This window comes from Pan troglodytes, chromosome 12, assembly GCF_028858775.2.
Source record: "Pan troglodytes isolate AG18354 chromosome 12, NHGRI_mPanTro3-v2.0_pri, whole genome shotgun sequence".
In the NCBI taxonomy this organism is placed as follows: domain Eukaryota; kingdom Metazoa; phylum Chordata; class Mammalia; order Primates; family Hominidae; genus Pan; species Pan troglodytes.
Window position 1 is genome coordinate 48,906,855 of NC_072410.2, and position 19,024 is coordinate 48,925,878.

The following is a 19,024-nucleotide window of genomic DNA, read 5'->3' on the forward strand; positions in this document are numbered from 1 at the left end:
GAAAGGAGAATAGTCTGCGACCACTGAGCCCTGCCTCCTCAAGCAGACCTCACAGCCAGCAGCCCTGGAGGAGCAACATTAAGCCACTGGGATTCCCCCAACTTCAGGCAGTGAGTAGGGATCTCATTCTAATGGCACCAAAAAAAGGGCTGTAAAGTGTCTTCTCCAATCTTGGGCCACAGCTGTAAGGAGCACATTACTTCAAGAAGAGAAAATAGTAGGCTTTAATTATTCAAGTTAAGAAAAGGGCAAACTACTACCTTAAGAAAAGTTTTCTTAAAAATAACCTTAAGAATGTAACTGGATTGTTTGTAACTCAAAGGATAAATACTTGAGGGGATGGATACCCCATTCTCTATGATGTGCTTATTTCATATTGCATGCCTGTATCAAAACATCTCATGTACCCCATAAATACATACACCTACTATGTACCCACAAAAACTTAAAAAATAAAAGTAAAAAATAAAATTTAGGGGGGAAAAAGACACAAGTTCTTGAAACACTTGGGAATTTTCTGTCAGAATCTAATACAAAGAATTAAAAAAATAACCTCCCTGCTGTGGTTTGACTGTGTCTCCCAAAGTTCATGTTTTGGAAACTTAATTCCTAATGCAAAATTATTGAGAGGTAGGATCTTTAAGAGGTGATGAGGCTATGAGGGATCTTTGTTTGCCCTTCCACCCTTCTGTCGTGGGATGACGCAGCAAGAAGGCCTTTGCCAGGCCCCTGGGTCTTGGACTTTCCACTCTCCAGAACTATGAACCAAATAAATTTATGTACATTATAAATTATCCAGCCTCAGGTATTCTGTTATAGCAGCACAAAATGGACTAAGACACTGCCCATTCATCTGAACTTTTAATTTTAAATCTCTTTTATCTCAGATAAGAATATCAGAGAGTATGACTTTAAAAGAAATACACTGGTGTATATTCTTGAGAATGGAAAACAATCTGGGCAGTTATTTACTTCTGAACTTAGTCTTCTGGAAGAAGTTAAATGCCAAACCACAACAAAATAAAAAATACAGTGTAGTCCCCCAAAAAAGGCATGAACAAAGCAGCTCATAAAAAATGCCAAGAATGGACCCAGTTTCTGAACACCATGGAGAAACTCTGTGAGACAGCCAGCAAGCTAAAGTTAGGAAGTGTCTCTCACAGCTATATTTTCATATTTAAAAAAAAAAAGTGGGAGGGGAAAGATGTTCTGCTTTTGCGTATTCAACAGCAAGATCTGAATTGCTAGACAGGTAACAAAGTCAGAGCAGGGGACACAGAGTCACACAGCAGTCTGATGATGTTATCTGAGGATTATGAATTCGGTTTGGCACATTCTTTTCCTTTCACTAAAAAGTTGACAGTCTGACTTTCAAGAATAATATTAGCTCTTCAGAAAATCGACCAGACTAGGTTTCAGCAAAGGCCACTTTTATAACATAGCCAGTTTATTAGGACACAGTACAGCAATACTTATCAGATGGGTTTCTGTGACCAAAGTTTAATGAGTGGGATCAGGGAGGTAATCTTAGGTTGACCCCATCAGAATGATACTGTTTGGCTGCAACTGAGAAGGAAGAGGACATCAGCAAATGCACTTACTACTTTCTGAGTTGCTCAGTGCTCCAGGTTTCAAGGACCTGTCCACCACAGGTGGCTTAGCTGGCCTTACAGTTGTGTGACAGTCTGAAGGCTCTATGGATGAGACTGTTGAGGTGGGGAACACATCTAAGGAGGGCTTCTCCAAGTCAGGCACTAGTGGGCCACCTAGGCCAGGGTCTACCTTCCCAAACTCCTGTACAATTTTCAGTCGCTCTTTTTCTAGCTCCTGGTTCCGGATCATCTCCTCGAAGGCATGGAACTGTTCCTGTTCCAATTGCTGCTGCTTCTGTTGTGCTACCCTCTGTTTTTCCTTTTCCAGCTCTTGCTGGATGGCCATGTTCCGGGCCAATTCCTCTGCTTCCTTCTTCTACAAAGAGAGAAAATTTAGGCTAACACTTCACACCTCAGTGACTTCACACTTCAGGAGAACAAGGCTTTTTAGCATAGAGATTTCCAAAATGTACTTCTGCTGTGGCCTGATTACCTAACACAGAATTCAGGCTTTCCTCAGTATCGTTATACCCACGGAGTGTAGTCACCACCCCTTTCTATCTGGCCACAGTATACCTATCTCCAAGGACAATTAAAATCCCAATCCTCTCAATACCCTCCCGACAATGACTCTACCTAATGCACTTTCCTCTTCACTGAAATCTTTTTTTTTTTTTTTTTTTGAGACAGGGTCTCATTCTGTTTCCCAGGCTGAAGTGCAATGGCATGATCACAGCTCACTGCAGCCTTGACCTCCCAGGCTCAAGCAATCCTCCCACCTTAGCCTCCTGAGTAGGTGGGACCACAGGTGTGCACCACCACACCTGGCTAATTTTTGTATTTTTTGTAGAGACAGGGTTTCGCCATGTTGCCCAGGCTAGTCTTGAACTCCTGGGCTCAAACAATCTGCCCACCTCGGCCTCCCGAAGCGCTGGGATTCCAGGTGTGAGCCACAATGTCTGGCCTGAAATCTTGATGCAACTTACTATCTGTGTTCTCCTAACCTGTATCACAGACAGTTTTATTCTTCTCTCTGTGTCATGTACATATTCTATATTTCAAGTAAGGCTATAAAATAGAACCAGATCCAAACTTATACCTGCTATCTTGGGGGTCTCTACTGAATTTTTTTTTTTTTTCTTAGAGAGTCTCACTCTGTCACCTAGGCTGGACTGTAGTGGTCAATCATGGCTCGCTGCAGCCTCAATCTCCCTGGGCTCAGGTGATCCTCCCATCTCAGCCTCCCGAGTAGCTGAAACCAGAGGTGCGTGCCACCACACTAATTTTTGTATTTTTTGTAGAGACCCAGCTAATTTTTGTATTTTTTGTAGAGATGGGGTTTCACCATGTTGCCCAGGCTGGTCTCGAACTCCTGGGCTCAAGCGATCACCCACTTCAGCCTCCCAAAGTGCTAGGATTACAGGCATGAGCCACCACATCTTGCCTTCTACTGAATTTTAACCCAAAATGAGGCCTCTGAAATTTTTATGGTTTTTGTGCATTTGTTCAACACAGAGTGACATTTTAAGCTAATAAGAAATACTTAAGTGGCATTTGGATTAAAAAAAAAAAGAAAGAAAGAAATGCTAAGTAATAACCTCATCCTTAAAGCTTACACTCACTTGGTGCTTTAGAAGTATATACCTCACAGCTGTTCATCCCTCTGCTGATTTTCAACATCAGAGTCCAGAATAGAGACCAGCAGACAGCTACACAACAGCCTGTGAGTGGCTGCAGTATGTATTCACAGCTGGCCACTGACAGCGCCCTGGGAGTTTCTCCACATGTTTTAACTGACTTCCTAAAAAGAATCATTTGAAAATAGCTTGAAATGGCTGGGTGCAGCGGCTCACGCCTGTAATCCCAGCACTTTGGAAGGCCGAGGCAGGCGGATCACTTGAGGTCAGGAGTTTGAGACCATCTTGGCTAACATGGTGAAACCCCATCTCTACTAAAAATACAAAAATTAGCCGGGTATGGTGGCGGATGCCTGTAGTCCCAGTCACTTGGGAGGCTGAGGTAGGAGAATCACTTGAGTCGGGGAGGCAGAGGTTGCAGTGAGCTGAGATCGTGCCACTGCACTCCAGCCTAGGCGACAGAGTGAGACTGTCTCAAAAAAAAAAAAAAAATAGCTTGAAAAGTCAATTCTTATAAATAGCTTCAGGTATAACCAAATGTGAATCCAACCCTCAAATTCTCTGATCTAAAAACCTATGTTTTGGAGAGAATGTTCATTGTTCTTAAGATTCTCACTCTAGACATAGCAGGTAGGCGACAGATTTTCTGTCCCTCAAGTCACTCTCTTCGACAAATAGGCTATATCTGTGTTACAACCCTGAGCCTAACCACTGGTGTTCTACTTTTTTGAGTTTCTGGTCTTTGCCCAAAAAAGGTGAAACAGCACATTAAAAGCACAGGATATATTGAAATGTCATATTACAATCCCAGGGCACAGCCTAAAAAAGCAAAATAATTTTCTTCTTAGCTGTTATATACTGACCTTTTCTTCATTATATTCTGTATATTCTTTGGTATATCGTTTTAACAGCTCTGCCTTCAGCTCTTCCGCTTTGGGAAATGCAATCTCCTTTAATTTCTGAGACACAAAACAGAAAACAGAATTAGAACAATGCCAGAAAATTACAGAATCCAAAAGAAGACTTAAGTCAAGTTGGTGACTGCAACATTTCCCAAAATGATTTAAAATACCCCCTACTGTACCATACCTGCTACTTCAGAACTGTTCTGGTGAAATGGCCTTATCTCCTATTGCAGGATCTGGTACTCAGATGCAGAGACTACTACTTTTATCTTGAAGTCAGTCTGTGCTGCTCTGAAGCTTTTAGATGGGCAACAATGAAAGTGAAGACCCACCTTTACTGTGTCTTTCTTTTCAGGAATGACAGCAGATTTGTAATCTCGATGCTTTGGTAGTTTCTCAATAAAGAGCCTAAGGAAACAGTTCAAAATGATTATGAAGCAAATGGTCCAAATGTCCATAAGACCCTAAAGCTATGCAACCCCCTTATCCTGAAGCCCTTATATGAAAGGTTCCAGAAGTGCAGCAGAGGGAGAGCTAATACACCCAGCTGGGCCATGCTCCTTTCCCATCTCTATCCCCCTAAAGAGCCAGAGTCTTTTCCTCTACTCCCAAACTAGGCAGCAAGCACCAGACTCCTACAATGAAAAGGATGGCCAAAAAAATTTTTAAAAGCCTTTCTTGTGCCCAAAAATGTACCTCCAAAGAAAGAGATCTTTTTCTTGTTGTGACGTGACAGGTTTTCAAAGGAAAGGGCTTCTGTCACATAGCAGTCTTCAGAGAACCGTTTGGCAGCCATGGGCAGGAAGCAAGAGAAAACCATGTTTCCTTACTACTTCTAGCTCTTATGTAACCTTTAACTTTGGCTTTTTTCCTTTGGGATTCGTGTTCCTTCAAAGAAGAATACTACTTTGCATCATACAAAAATGCATGGAAATACTTAGTGCATGTGTTCTACGCATGTAGTATGTGCATATTACATGTTAGCATGCATTGTCTTTGATGAAAAGTGCTTAGGTAAATATAAGATGCTAGATTTCATCTTTTGGTTCTTGTCCATGGCTCTAAAGCTCAGTGGGGAGAATAAACTGAATTAATTCACAAATCTCTAACATTTAAGACATCTACTTAGGGGCAGTGAAAATAAATAAAAGTCCAGTAACTTGTCACAGAAAGAAAGTGGCAGATTCAGAATTTCAATATGAGCAGGCTGGCTCCAGAGCCTATTCTTTTAACCACTACACCATACTTCTTCCATATGGTTTCTGGAATGTCTAGAACTACTGGAGGGATTCTGAACAAAGATGTCTTTTAACAGAATTAAGTTGTAATACACAGAAACTGAGATAAAAAAATAAATTGAAGGTAGCTTGCTGATAGCTCTAAAATATTATATTGTAATTGGGATAAACTCTTTTCTACTTACTGCCCATGGGGCAGAAGTAATTGGAAGAAGAATCCTCAATAAAGAAAAAAGATGATCCCCACCAAAACAAACTTTCTAAAGATAAGTCCTCATCCTTCAGTTCTATATTAGGCACATAAGTTTCATTTTGATCCAACTTGATAAGGCTCCTCAAGGCAGGGATGGACTCTAAAATAAAAATGGTTCTTTAAAAAGCTTCCTTTTGGGTTCATGAAGAAGATATAAAAGAGGCTGGGTGCGGTGGCTCATGCCTGTAATCCCAGCACTTTGGGAGACCGAGGCAGGAAGATTGCTTGAGCCCAGGAGTTCAAGACCAGCCTGGGTAACAGGGTGAGACCTTGTCTCTATTTATATTTTTTAATTTATATATATATATATATATATATATACACACACACACACACACATACACAAACATATATAACAAAACATAAAAAAACACAAAAATTAGCTGGGTGTGGTGGTATGCATCTGTAGTCCCAGCTGCTTGGGAGGCTGAGGCAGGAGGATCTCTCGATCCCAGAAGTCTGAGGTTACAGTGAGCTTTGATCACACCACTGCACTCCAGCCTGGGTGACAGAGGGAGATCCTATCTCTATTTGGAAAAAAAAAAAAAAAGAAAGAAAGATATAAAACAGTTTCCTTGAAGTCTATATTTAAAAGAAATACAGATTCATTTGTTCAAACCATAAAGTCCTGAAGAATCTATTAAGATAAATAAGACATATTTCTTATATTTTAGAGACTGATAGATAATTCAGTAGAATCTATTAAGATAAATAAGACATATTTCTTATATTTTAGAGACTGATAGATAATTCAGTAGAACTCTCACCTTAGCCCCAAAAGCCAAGATACATATTAATATTTACTACCTTTAGCAGGCTGAATGTGCTTTGTATTGAGGCCTGAATCAGCTAAGAAAGTACTATGTCATATAAACACTATGTTTTATTTTCACTTATGCTCTTATTATAGAACTACACTGCGAGCTTCCTGAAGCCAGAGATTTCTGTGTTTCATGCTTCTTTGTATACTCCTTGGAAGCCAGCACAGTGCCTTGTATAAAGAGGCACTCAATAAATATTTGATGAGTAAACATTACATATATGTACAAGTATGTACATATACACAGTAAGTCCTTAATGTTGATAGGTTCTTGGAAATTGTGACTTTAAGCACAATGACATATAACAAAACCAACTTTACCATGCACTAATTGACATAAACAAGAGTTAAGTTCCTTTGACCTATCCTAGTCACAAAAACACCAGACTTCTAAATACAGACCAAAACACTTCTAATATTAAACAATGAAATAAATATGAGCTATACATACATTTAAGAAAGACTTATAAAAACAAGTAAGTAAATGATTTACCTGCCTATTCAGTCCCAGGTGGCCAGAGTCCATCCCAGCAGCTCAAGGCCAAGGTGGGAACCAACCCTGGAGAGGATGCCATCCCATTGCAGGGCACACTCACACATACACTTGCACTCACTCAGACTGGGGACAATTCAGACATGCCAGTTCACCTAATGTGCAGACCTTTGGGGTGTGGGAAGAAACTTGAATACCCGGAGAAAACCCACACAGACATGGGGAGAATGTGCAGACTCTACACAGACAGTGGCCCCAGGCAGGAATGGATTTTTCTTTTCTCATCAACATTAAAACAAAACGACATTGGACAAAACGACATTATTTGACAACCTGCCGTATTTAGCCTGCCGTATTTATTTACTTTGCTTTGTAAGTATACAAAGAAACAGGAAGTATACACAGAAATGAGGGCAGGGGTAATAGAACAGATAAGAGTAGGTGTGAAACTTTTCAACAAGTACCTCTTTATATTACTTTGACTTTGAGCCATGTAATGGAAATCTAGTTTATAAGTAAAAAAACAAAAACAAAAAACAAACAAAAAAAACCTCCCAGACCTGTACATGAATAGCTTTCCCTTGCTTCAACAACTGTAGCCAGTTTTCTGAATGGGGATAGATGGGCAAAAAGGTCTCTTGAAACAGACAATGGGCAACATACCCCATTACTCATACTGGAGGTAAAAGAACTTAGTGGTTAGTAGGGCTGGCTCTGGAGCCACTGTGCCTGGGCTGAAATCCTGGTTTTGCCATTTACTAGCTATGTGACCTTGGGCAAGTCACTTAATCTCACCATCCCTCAGTTTTTTGCAGGGGTGTCCAACCTTTTAGCTTCCCTGGGCCACACTGGAAGAAGAACTGTCTTGGGCCATACATAAAATACACTAACACTAACTAGCTAATGAACTTTTAAAAAGGTGATATCTGCTACCATAGATAAGCAAAAAAGTCCTTGCATTCAAAGGGTTGGACATGGCTGATATCCTGTCCATAAAATTGTAGAGATGGAGACAAACTAGTACTCCCTGACAGGCTTGCTGTGACACTTAAAGAGATAATAAAATGCTAAACACGGTATCTAGAACATAGTCAATATTTGCTATGGGTTTCTATGATTTTTTTTAACTAATAAACAAAAAAATGTGAGCAAGAATAAGAGATGAAGGTGCTAACACCAGCATCATGTACAGGTTTGGGAGTTTTTTCTTTACTTATAAACTAGATTCCATTACATGGTTCAAAGTTCTATCCCTAGAAACTTTCTAAGGATAGAAAGCGGTGGCCCAGATGTATACTGTTCCCTGGGGTTATACCTGGTTGAAGCCTGGAGAGAGGAAAGGTACCAAAGCAAACAAAGATATGATTGCAAAAACACAAGCAAAATGACCTAATAAACAATGAAAAAAGAAGACATAAGCAGAAAAGTAAATACAAAAGGTGAATATATGCAATAATGCTGAATCCACTCATAATTAAAGAAATTCAAATTAGGATGAGATACCATTTTCATCCATCGGATTGGCAAAGGCGTAAAGGTTAATTATACCTGGTAGAGAAATGGGACTTAAAGGTTGATCATACCTGGTATAGAGAAATGGGATACCCATACAGTGTTAGCAAGATTGTAAATTAATATAACCTTTTATCTTAAGGGGGGAAAATGGAAGCTAATTATTCAAAATTTAAAATGTGTATATCCTTTATTTTTAATTTGTACTATTTATTTATTTATTTTTTGATTTATTTATTTTTTTTGAGACAGAGTCTTGCTCTGCCGCCCTGGTTGGAGTGCAGTGGGGCAATCTCGGCTCACTGCAACCTCTACCTCCCAGGTTCAAGTGATTCTCCTGCCTCAGCCTCCAGAGTAGCTGGGATTAGAGGCACCTGCTACCACGCCTAGCTAATTTGCATATTTTTAGTAGAGATGGGGTTTCGCCATGTTGACCAGGCTGGTCTCCAACTCCTGACCTCAGGTGATCTGCCCGTGTCAGCCTCCCGAAATGCTGGGATTACAGGCGTGAGCCACCGCATCCAACTTAAAATGTGTATATCCTTTAAACTCACAATTCTATCTCTAGGAATTTATCCTAGAGATCATTATAAAACAGTACAAAGATATATGTATAAAAATATTCAATACAGCATTGTTTTAAAAAGTAGAAAAAACTGAAAAAAAAAAAACCCTAAATGTCCATCAATAGGGGATTGTTTAAAAAATAATGTGCATTCAAATGTGAAGACAATGTAATCATTCACCCATTCATTCAGTGAATATTTACTGAGCATCTACTACAGGGTCCAGAATTATTCTAAAGGTTGGGGATATGGCAGTGAACAACACAGTCAAATATTCCTCCCCACCATAGAGTATACATTACAGTGGGGGAACAGACAATAAACAGAAGTATGCTAGGAAAGTCATTAATAGGGAAGGGGGATAGAAAGTGATAGGGGAATGGTTGAAATTTTAGATACAGCAGCTAAGGAAGTCATCATTAAGAAGGAGGCATTTGAGTAAGGACTAGACAAGAGTGAGCCATGAATCTGGGACTGTTTCAGATTCATGTTCCAGGCAGATGGAATAGCTCTGAGGCAGAATGAGATGGCTCAGTATGTCCTGATATGGAAAGACACTACTGTGAAGAAAGCAAGTCGCAGAACAGAATACGTGGTATGATCCCATTGATGCTTTAAGGAAAAGGACACATGGGGGCACCTATGAGTTTAATCACACCTCATCCATGCCAGAAATACAATAGTGGCCACCTCTGATAGATGAGACTTCTCTTTTCACTTTAATATCTCCCTTGTAGTGTTTGAAAAAATTTTTAAATCGTGAATAAGTGTTAATTTTGTATGAAAACAACTAATTCAAAAAGTCAAGCAAAGGTTCTTTAACATGGATGCATTAAGGATCCTCATCTCGATTCTTCCAGTCTTAAAAGTTACTCAGCATGGTAAGCATGATCACAGATGGAACCTTCTTCAGTCTATAAACCCCAATCTCAGCGAACATTTTCAACACAGGTGACAGTTCATTTTCAGAAAAAGGGTTGGTGTTCCAGGAGGCTCACATAGCAGACAGGAATTGCCTGAATACTCTCACTCCCTTCTGGGCAGCCTAGTTGATGACCATAAAAAGCTGTGAAAGAATCCACTGCCTGGTTTATTGTCTGCACTCATCATGAAAATATGTACTGATTTAATATGCTGAACTCTTTCTTCTATACTGGGGTCTGCAAAAGGCAATGCATTCCTACATTAGGGAAGCTAATGTAGCTCCTCAGTAGAGGGGGGAAATATGCCTGAGATCATTAAGATGCCTGAACTGCTCCAGGAAAAGGAACAAACATGCCTTTTAAAACCCTGAAGTAAAGAAAGTATCCACAAAAGGTCTAGAACAATGATTCTCAGTAGTAGGGGAGGCAGAGGAGTGGTGAGGCAGATGTATACTCCCTTCTCTTTTCTCCTCGGTTGTAGTAACTGCCAAAGCTGAGCCACTGTTATTGATAGGAATGTACTAAGTAAAATACAACAGAAAACAGACTGAGAATCAGTGAGCTAGAATTTGTTTGCAATTGCTGTGATTTTCTGTTCACAGAATCAGAATCAGAATCAGGATTTCAAAGGTATCTCCAAGAAAAGTGAAGGTAGCTACATTAATTACTTCAGGTAAAGCCAATACAACAAAATTCCAAATTAAACTCTAAATCCCACAAATCAAGTAAATGAGCTGCTAAATCTCATCCGCACCAACTCTCCTAGTAGTTCATCATTTTAAGTGGTCCTATAAGTAACAGGGACAAACTCCCCATATCAGTCTTGCTGTTAACACTAATATGTCACTCAAAATAACACTAAGTGTCTTAAAAAACAATTCCTTAGGCATCCATGTACTCTTAATCCTATCCCCTCTTGACTTCTGAGGAGTTTATTAGTACAGCTAAGCTCTCTTCTGGACTGTTAGCCTCTCCTCCTCCATAAGATCCTTTTCCATCAGCAAAAACATGCTCTAAAATCTCCTAACTTAAAATACATACACATGTTCACACGCTCCTTGTCCCCCATCAACTACTTCCCCATTTTTCTACTTCCCTTCCCATCTAAACTTCTCCAAAGAGTTGTCTATACCGGGGTTGGCAAACTACAGCTGGTGTGCGAAATCCAGCTAGCCATCTGTTCTTGTAAATAAAGTGTCATTGGAACCAGTCACATCCATTCATTTATGTGTTGTCTATGGCTACTTTCACACTATAAAGCAGAGGTAGTCACAGACACAGCAAGTAGCCTACAAAACCAAAAATTTTTACTCTCTGGTCCCCTATAGAAAAAAATTTGCCACTTTCAGGTCTATACCCTTTGCCTCCACTTTCTTACTGTCCATTCACCTTTCTACCCGTTCTAATTAGGGTCTCTGTAATCCTTCTAGCGAAATTGCTTATGAAGATCACCCATGACATCATCTTACCAAACCCAAAGGCCAATCTTCTGTCTTCACCCATCTGACATAGATGGCTACTCTCCTTTTTCAAACACTATTTTCTTTTGGCTCCCATGACACCACACCATTCTCTCTTGGATTTCCTCCTGCCTCTTGAACCTTCCTTCAAAGAAAGTCTCCCCTATTGACTCTCCCTCCATTAACTAACCTCAGGGCTCAGTCCTAGGCTCCTTCTCTTCTCATTCCCTAGCCTTATTAACAAAGATACTTGATCTTTTATGTTCCATGGATCCTTCTGGCATCTGGTGAAGCCTATGGACCCTTTTCAGAACAATTTTTTTAAGGTATAACTTAAAGTACAAAGGATTACCAAGAATACCCCAATTTTATGGAAAAACAGTTTTCAAAAATTTTAAAAATTGTGATATATTCTTCTCTATTAATGTGTTCTTTTTTTTTTTTTTTTTTTTTTTTGAGATGGAGTCTCGCTCTGTTGCCCAGGCTGGAGTGCAGTGGCGCGATCTCGGCTCACTGCAAGCTCCGCCTCCCGGGTTCACGCCATTCTCCTGCCTCAGCCTTCCGAGTAGCTGGGACTACAGGCACCTGCCACCATGCCAGGCTAATTTTTTGTATTTTTAGTAGAGATGGGGTTTCACCCTGTTAGCCAGGATGGTCTTGATCTCCTGACCTCGTGATCCGCCAGCCTTGGCCTCCCAAAGTGCTGGGATTACAGGTGTGAGCCACTGTGCCCGGCCTAATGTGTTCTTTATCAATGCATTTGATAATGGGATCTAGCTGTAGGTCTAATAATTCTGTACTGTAATTCTGAAGTAGTGATGTTTAGATGCTATTTTGAGATGTCAGCAACAACTGTAATGCAATATGAACATATCTTGATTTCTACTGGTGACAAAATTACAAATATTACTACTACTGTACTTTGAGGCCTACATTCAAAATGGAAGGAAATGCTAAATTTCAGTCACTGGTTAGAAAAAACAAGAAAAGTTTTTCCTATTCCGGTTCACAGATCCCCTGAATTCTATCAATGAATCTCTGTGAGGTTCCTGGACCCCAGATTAAGAGCCCCTTCACTAGAAAATCTCAGGCATTCTCAGGCCCTTCTCTGCATGCCTCAGGAATCCTGAGCCCCGGGGACCTAGTCCTACAGGGCAGCAGGCCAGGCCTAAGCCTCCATTTCTTCCCCAGCCCCTGGCCCAGGGGTTGAAGTGGAGATGGCAGCCCCTCCCCAGTGTGCATGCACCTCTGCTGGCAGGAGGCCAAGCCTCTGGCCGCAGGGCCTAAGAGCTGGGCTTACTCAAGCTCAGCTGAGGCCACCCTCTGAGCCCCAGGGAGGAAGAAGGCCCTGTTCCCCAGCCGGCGGCCACTGCTCTCCCTCCCAGCCTCTAGTCTCTGACCCTTAGCAGTGCCAGGCCAAGCGGAGTGTTCTCACCAGTCATCTGCAGGCTTTAGCCATCCAGCCCTTTCCCCTGCTCAGGGCTGGGGCTGGACGGGGTCTATTCCTCCCACAGCTCCCTCCTCCACCCCTCACATACACAACTTCTTGGCCCAGCCAAGCAAGTCCAGGCCACAGAATGGCACCAGAGGGGTCTGTGGTCAGCCACCCCACCTTGAGGGCAGCACGGGCACCACGGGGTGGAGGGGAGGGGGAGGCTGCCGGGAGCCTCCAGATGCTGCCTGCTGGCCTGCAGGAGAGCCCTGCAACAGCTGCTGCTCCTGCCTCGGCAATCGCCTCACCTCCTCCACCCAAGCCCCCATTCGGAGGTTCCACCGCCGGGCCAGCCCTTGGCTGCTCACAACTGATTCAGTCTCCCTCCTTCACACGGGGAAAGCACAGCAGGGATGTGTGGAAAGAATGTACCTGTAGATGTGTACATACCACAGTGCTGTAATTTTGTATGTAGCAATCATGTAAATACATGTATGGATTTTATTATATACATATATAAAAATCTCTAAAGGCATATTTTTAGAAAAACAGCGCACCACTGCTTCTTTTGAAAATAGTCTGAATAAGAATAAAATTAATTTCTACAGGAGAAAAAAAAAGAAAAAGAAAATCTCAGCCATTCTCATAACTTCAGAACCATCTGTATGCTAAGGACTCCCTTGTCTGTATTTCCAGCCCAGACCTCAGTCTTCTGAGTTCAGACTGGTACATTCAACCTCCCACTTGACATCTCTACTTGGATATCTCACAGGCATCTCAAATTTTAACATGTCAAAAAAACCCCAAACGTGAACGGTTAAATTCCCCCACTACCCAGCCCTCTTTAGATACCACTTTTCCCATCTCAATACATGGACTACCCTATCGTTTAAGTTGTTCAAGGCAGAAACACGACATCAACCTCCGCAGTATCTTTTTTCCTAAGTGATTAGTAAGTCCTATGGACCTGACCTCCAAAATACCAAATCCATCTGTCTCTTTCCATGTTGCCACACTACTTCAAGCCACCAGCCTGCAAGAACTTCCTAACTACTCTCCCTGCCTTCTCTTAACGCTTGCTCCACCATTTACCACACAACTGCCAAAATTTATACTTTAAATATTGATTGGGCATGGAGGCTCACACCTGTAATCCTAGCACTTTGGGAGGCTGAGATGAGAGGATCGCTTGCATCCAGGAGCTCGAGACCAGCCTGGGCAACATTAGTGACATCTTTTTTTTTTTTTTTTGAGACCGAGTCTCGCTCTATCACCCAGGCTGGAGTGCAGTGCCGCGATCTCGGCTCACTGAAACCTCTGCCTCCCGGGTTCATGCAAGTCTCCTGCCTCAGCCTCCCGGGTAGCTGGGATTGTAGACGTGGGCCACCACGCCCGGCTAAGTTTTGTATTTTTAGTAGAGATGGGGTTTCATCATGTTGGCCAGGCTGGCCTTGAACTCCAGGGTGGCCTCCCAAAGTGCTGAGATCACAGGCGTGAGCCACTGTGCCCGGCCGAGACCTCATCTCTTTTAAAAAACAGTAAGTAAATTTAGGTCTGAATCCCACTTAAAACTTTTCAATGGCTTGCTGTTACCCTCAAGATAAAAAACAGACTCCTTACCATGGCCCATAAAGTCCTGCATGATCCAGCCCCACTTGCCTCTCCAGCCTTACCTGGAGTCATCCTGCTTTTCTCTGGCTATACTCCAAACACAATGATCTTTCAATCCCCAGAACATGCTAAGGTCTTTCCCATCTAAGCACTTCTAAACACATAGTTACCTGTGTTTTAATGCTCTGCCCTATGCTCTTGGAATGACCAACTGTATTGCATCCCTCAAGTCTCAGCTCAAATCTTGTCTTCTCAGACAGACCTTACCCTGACTACTCTAGTCATAAACCCCTGCTTATTCTCTATCACAGTACTCTTAAGTATTTTCCTTATTTCGACTACAGCTGACTTTTGGACAACATGGGTTTCAATGGTGTGGGTCCATTTATACACGGATTTACTTCTGCCACTGCCACCCCTGAGACAGCAAGACCAACCCCTCCCCTTCCTCAGCCTACTCAACATGAAGATGACGAGGATGAAGACCTTCATAATGATCCACTTCCACTTAACAAATAGTATCTATATTTTCTATTCTTTATGATTTTCTTAATAACATTCTCTATTCTCAAGCTTACTTTTCTGTAAGAATATAGTACATAATACATACAATATATAAAGTATGTGATAACTGACCATGTTATCAATAAGGCTTCCAGTCAAGAGTAAGCTATTAGTAGTTAAGTTTCTGGGGAGTCAAAAATTATATATATATATATATATATATATATATATATATATATATATTTTTTTTTTTTTTTTTTTTTTAAGACATGATCTTGCTCTGTCCCCAGGCTGGAGTGCAGTGGCGTGATCTCGGCTCACTGCAACCTCCACTTTCTGAGTTCAAGCAATTCTCCTGCCTCAGTCTCCCAAGTGGCTGGGGTTACAGGCACCCGCCACCACACCAGGCTAATTTTTGTATTTTTAGTAGAGACGGGGTTTCACCATGTTGACGAGGCTTGTCTTGAACTCCTGACCTCAAGTGATCCATCCACTTCGGCCTCCCAAAGTGCTGGGATTACAGGTGTGAGCCACTGTGCCTGACCATATGTATATTTTTGATTGCATGGGGGATTGGTGCTAACCTCTGTGTTGTTCAAGGGTCAGCTGTATTTATTTGCTTATCTGTTTATTGTCTTCTCCCATACCTATAAAGGAACACCAATAAGGACAGGGGCCATTTTACTCACTGCTGTTCAGGACCTAGTGCAGTGCCATGTAGACAGCAGGTATACTCAATACACATGTGTTGAATGAATATGGTCTTTGCCCTGAAAGCCCTTTCTATTGTGGGGCAATAGGATTCTGAAGGCCCTTCGGGAAATACCTGGTGCAGTGATTCCATGATTCTACTGAACTTTCTGAATTAGTGTTTCTCCAAAGGAATTGTGCCCCTGGGTTTCATTCTGAGAGAACAATCTACAAGCTTATAGGAAATACATAAGAATATTCTTTCTACCAGCAGTAGAGTATATAAAGAAGACAGGGTCAAAAAAACTGTGCAGGAAAATAAATAGTGTGCCTAGGAATGAAAAACTCATAACAGCAAACAGAAGCAGAAATATAATTATAATTTTATGAAACCTTAACAACATTGAGGCCACATGACATGACATAATGGCATTAAAGAACTACAGATCTTTAAGGAAACAGGTGTTAAGTTGAAGCTGCCTCCAAAGATAGTGAACTGTAACCTAATTTAATGTATAAACAAACTGTAACTTAACATAAGAGTTAGGTTACAAGTATAACAAATAGCTGAGTCTCAGCCAATCATAGCAGCTGAAACCTCCAGCCAATTGGAGGCTAAAGCCTGCCAAAACATGACCAAATAAGGCAAACACATAACTGTAGCCAATCAGGCTATTTCTGTATCTCATTTCCTTTTCTCTGACTATAAATATAGCCTGCACAACCTCCACTATGGGGTGGAACATTCTGCACCACTTTTGGTCCTGAGTGTTCCCTGAACCTTTTTCTACTGGATTAAACTCTGTTAAATTTAACTTGTCTAAGGTTTTCTCCTCTTAACACAGGCAACACTTCTAAATAAAAAAGACAATAGCAGTCCCATTTCTCCACTCTACAATTACAATATGAATCCTAGACAGTCCATTCTTCCACATACTTTCCTTTGGAGCACTGGTTCTCAGAGGTGATTCTGCCCCTGGGAGAACATCAGATAATGTCTGGTGACATTTTTGGTTGTCACACTGTGGGGAGGGGGGATACTGGCATCTGGTGAGCAGAAACCAGGGATGCTGCTAAACATTCTGTAACACACAGGACAGCTCCCACCACAAATAATTATTCAGTCCAAAAGGTCAATAGGGCCAAAGTTGAAAAGCCCTGCTTTAGAGGAGTATGTGATCAAAAACTTAATGTGATAAAACTGGTATGTGTATATCATCTCTTGGAAGATATCTAAGAAACTACTAAGAGTGGTTGTCTCTGGGGAGGAGAACTGAGGGTTTGGGGGGAAAAGAGGAGTGGGTGGGGAGACTTTTTTTTTTTTTTTTTAAACAGTCTCGCTTTGCCACCTAGTCTGGAGTCGTGGAGTGCAGTGGCACGATCTCGGCTCACTACAACCTCTGCCTCCTGGTTTCAAGTGATTCTCCTGCCTTAGCCTCCCAAGTAGCTGGGATTACAGGCACACGCCACCATGCCCGACTAATTTTTGTATTTTTAGTAGAGATGGGGTTTTGCCATGTTGGCCAAGCTGGTCTTGAACTCCTGACCTCAGGTGATCCGCCTGCCCTGGCCTCCCAAAGTGCTGGGATTACAGGCGAGAGCCACTGCGCCTGGCCAAGACTTACTTTTTAACTATAGTTATTCTTTTGTGCCTCTGAATTGTGCACCATATATATATATATATATATATATATATATATATGTATGTTACCTACTCAAAAATCAGTAGTAAAATAAATAACCAAAAAATAGCCAGTGTGACTCATGACTATGATCTCAAAAGACTACCTCTGACTCTAGAACATTACTAAATGGAAAACAAGAAGAACAGGACCTATGTTGTAGAACAAATCCTGAATTAGGAGTCAGAAAACCAAGGTTTTGTCACTTCAAACATGAGCATCCACCAAACACTGAGTTTGTTTCCTCATATGTAGAATGTAGGGTAGTGTACCTATTCCATGCACACAGAACTGTGAAGATCAAATGAAATTATGCAGGTGAAACACACTATGAGCTACTAAGAACCAAATACATTGTAATTATTTTTTAAAAAGTCCTGATATTGTGAAAGAACAAGATTAGAAATGATAAATAAGACCTTTAACATTATTTCCTTTCTAAATTACGTATCATTGTCAATGGAGTTTTAGAAGTTGTTTGCTGTTAATAGTACTGAAATCTTCTACTTATGCTGCCTACCCTAAGATGATAAATAACTTAAGGGAAAGGTCTTATTATGATGAGCCACACAAACTGTAGGCAGTTACTAATTATTTGATGATTTGCATGATTATGATAAAGGTTAAGAGGAAAAAATTTTTTCCTGTATCACTAAATTTGCTACAAAATAAGTACAAGTGAGGAATTTTGGCTCTGCTAGACCCCAACAAAAATCCTATGATTGGCGGCTTTAGTAGAAAGAGAACAGTAAAAGCATTCATCAGTACATAATATGTCTAGTTTAACCACCAACTCTTTTGTCTAACAGCTGGGCTATGTGGGCATAGGCCAAAGAACTAAATCTCTTACTCATAAATTACTGAGTCATGAAAATAACACCTTCAGCACTCATGTCTTTGAACGGCAAGGACAGCCAATATGTAGGAGTTGCCAGCAAAAATGATTAATGTTGATGATATTGTGAAGTTCTGTGGTTTTAGCAATTCTGAGCCAAACAGGCAAGGCACCAGTCACCAGAAAGGAAAAAGGAAACTGTAGGTGTCTTACGTGATATACTTGTTATAGAGGATGAAGGCATGTTCAATGTTGCCTTCCTCAGAGTAAATGGATGCCATTCGGATAATCTCAACTCCAGAGCGGAAGTACCGACGGGGTGGAATGTCTTCATTCACCTCTACCGCACTACCCAGCTGGGAGAGAGCCCTCACCCGGTCTTCGGGCGGGAGGCTCACATCTCCATGGTCAGACATCAGGACCAAGTTCTGAGACAGAAAAAACAGATGGCATCAATACCGTTGCCCTCATCATCCCAGCACAGTCTTACAGTTTATCTCACAGACCTCTACCTTAAGAAGAAAATATAAGAGAAACATACCAAATGCTGTGGCTCCTATTAAATAAGGACTTTCCTACAAGAAGGCTGAGACCCTCAAGGAAGCCCAAATCACAACGATGAGAGTACTGGCAGACTAGAAAATGTACAACCCCTGTACCATAATTAGGTGGTATAAGGAGTAGAACCACAGTGGACCAACCAAAGGTTCAGTTCAAGTTAATCAAATTCCTTGCCATTAGGGGGCTCCGCCCACAGCACTGTAAAAGTGGGAGCAGCATCTTTTACTTTCTATTATTTCTCCTTCCAGATACCCACATACCTCCACCCTCGTACCTGGCAGAGTGCACTCAGTGAACTTTCTTGAGGATT

The 19,024-nt window shown here is 41.3% G+C and overlaps 1 protein-coding gene across 13 annotated transcripts in view; it reads right to left on the bottom strand.

Annotated features, from left to right (window-relative positions):
- STAMBP (STAM binding protein) overlaps positions 1–19,024 on the bottom strand; it is a 47,699-nt gene that overhangs the window by 27,147 nt on the left and 1,528 nt on the right. For 11 of the 13 annotated variants that reach the window (XR_010149362.1, XR_010149361.1, XR_001715876.4 and 8 more), the window contains 4 exons: positions 18,367–18,581; positions 4,467–4,542; positions 4,093–4,188; positions 1,602–1,968 (listed from right to left, as the gene is read on the bottom strand). Coding sequence is in view for 8 of the 13 variants with exons in the window: in XM_063789721.1 (XP_063645791.1) it covers positions 1,602–1,968; positions 4,093–4,188; positions 4,467–4,542; positions 18,367–18,569 (742 nt within the window). In the remaining 5 variants the exon portion in view is untranslated. The remainder of the gene's footprint in view (positions 1–1,601; positions 1,969–4,092; positions 4,189–4,466; positions 4,543–18,366; positions 18,582–19,024) is intronic. The other 2 variants (XM_063789722.1, XM_024354448.3) reach the window with 1 other exon arrangement.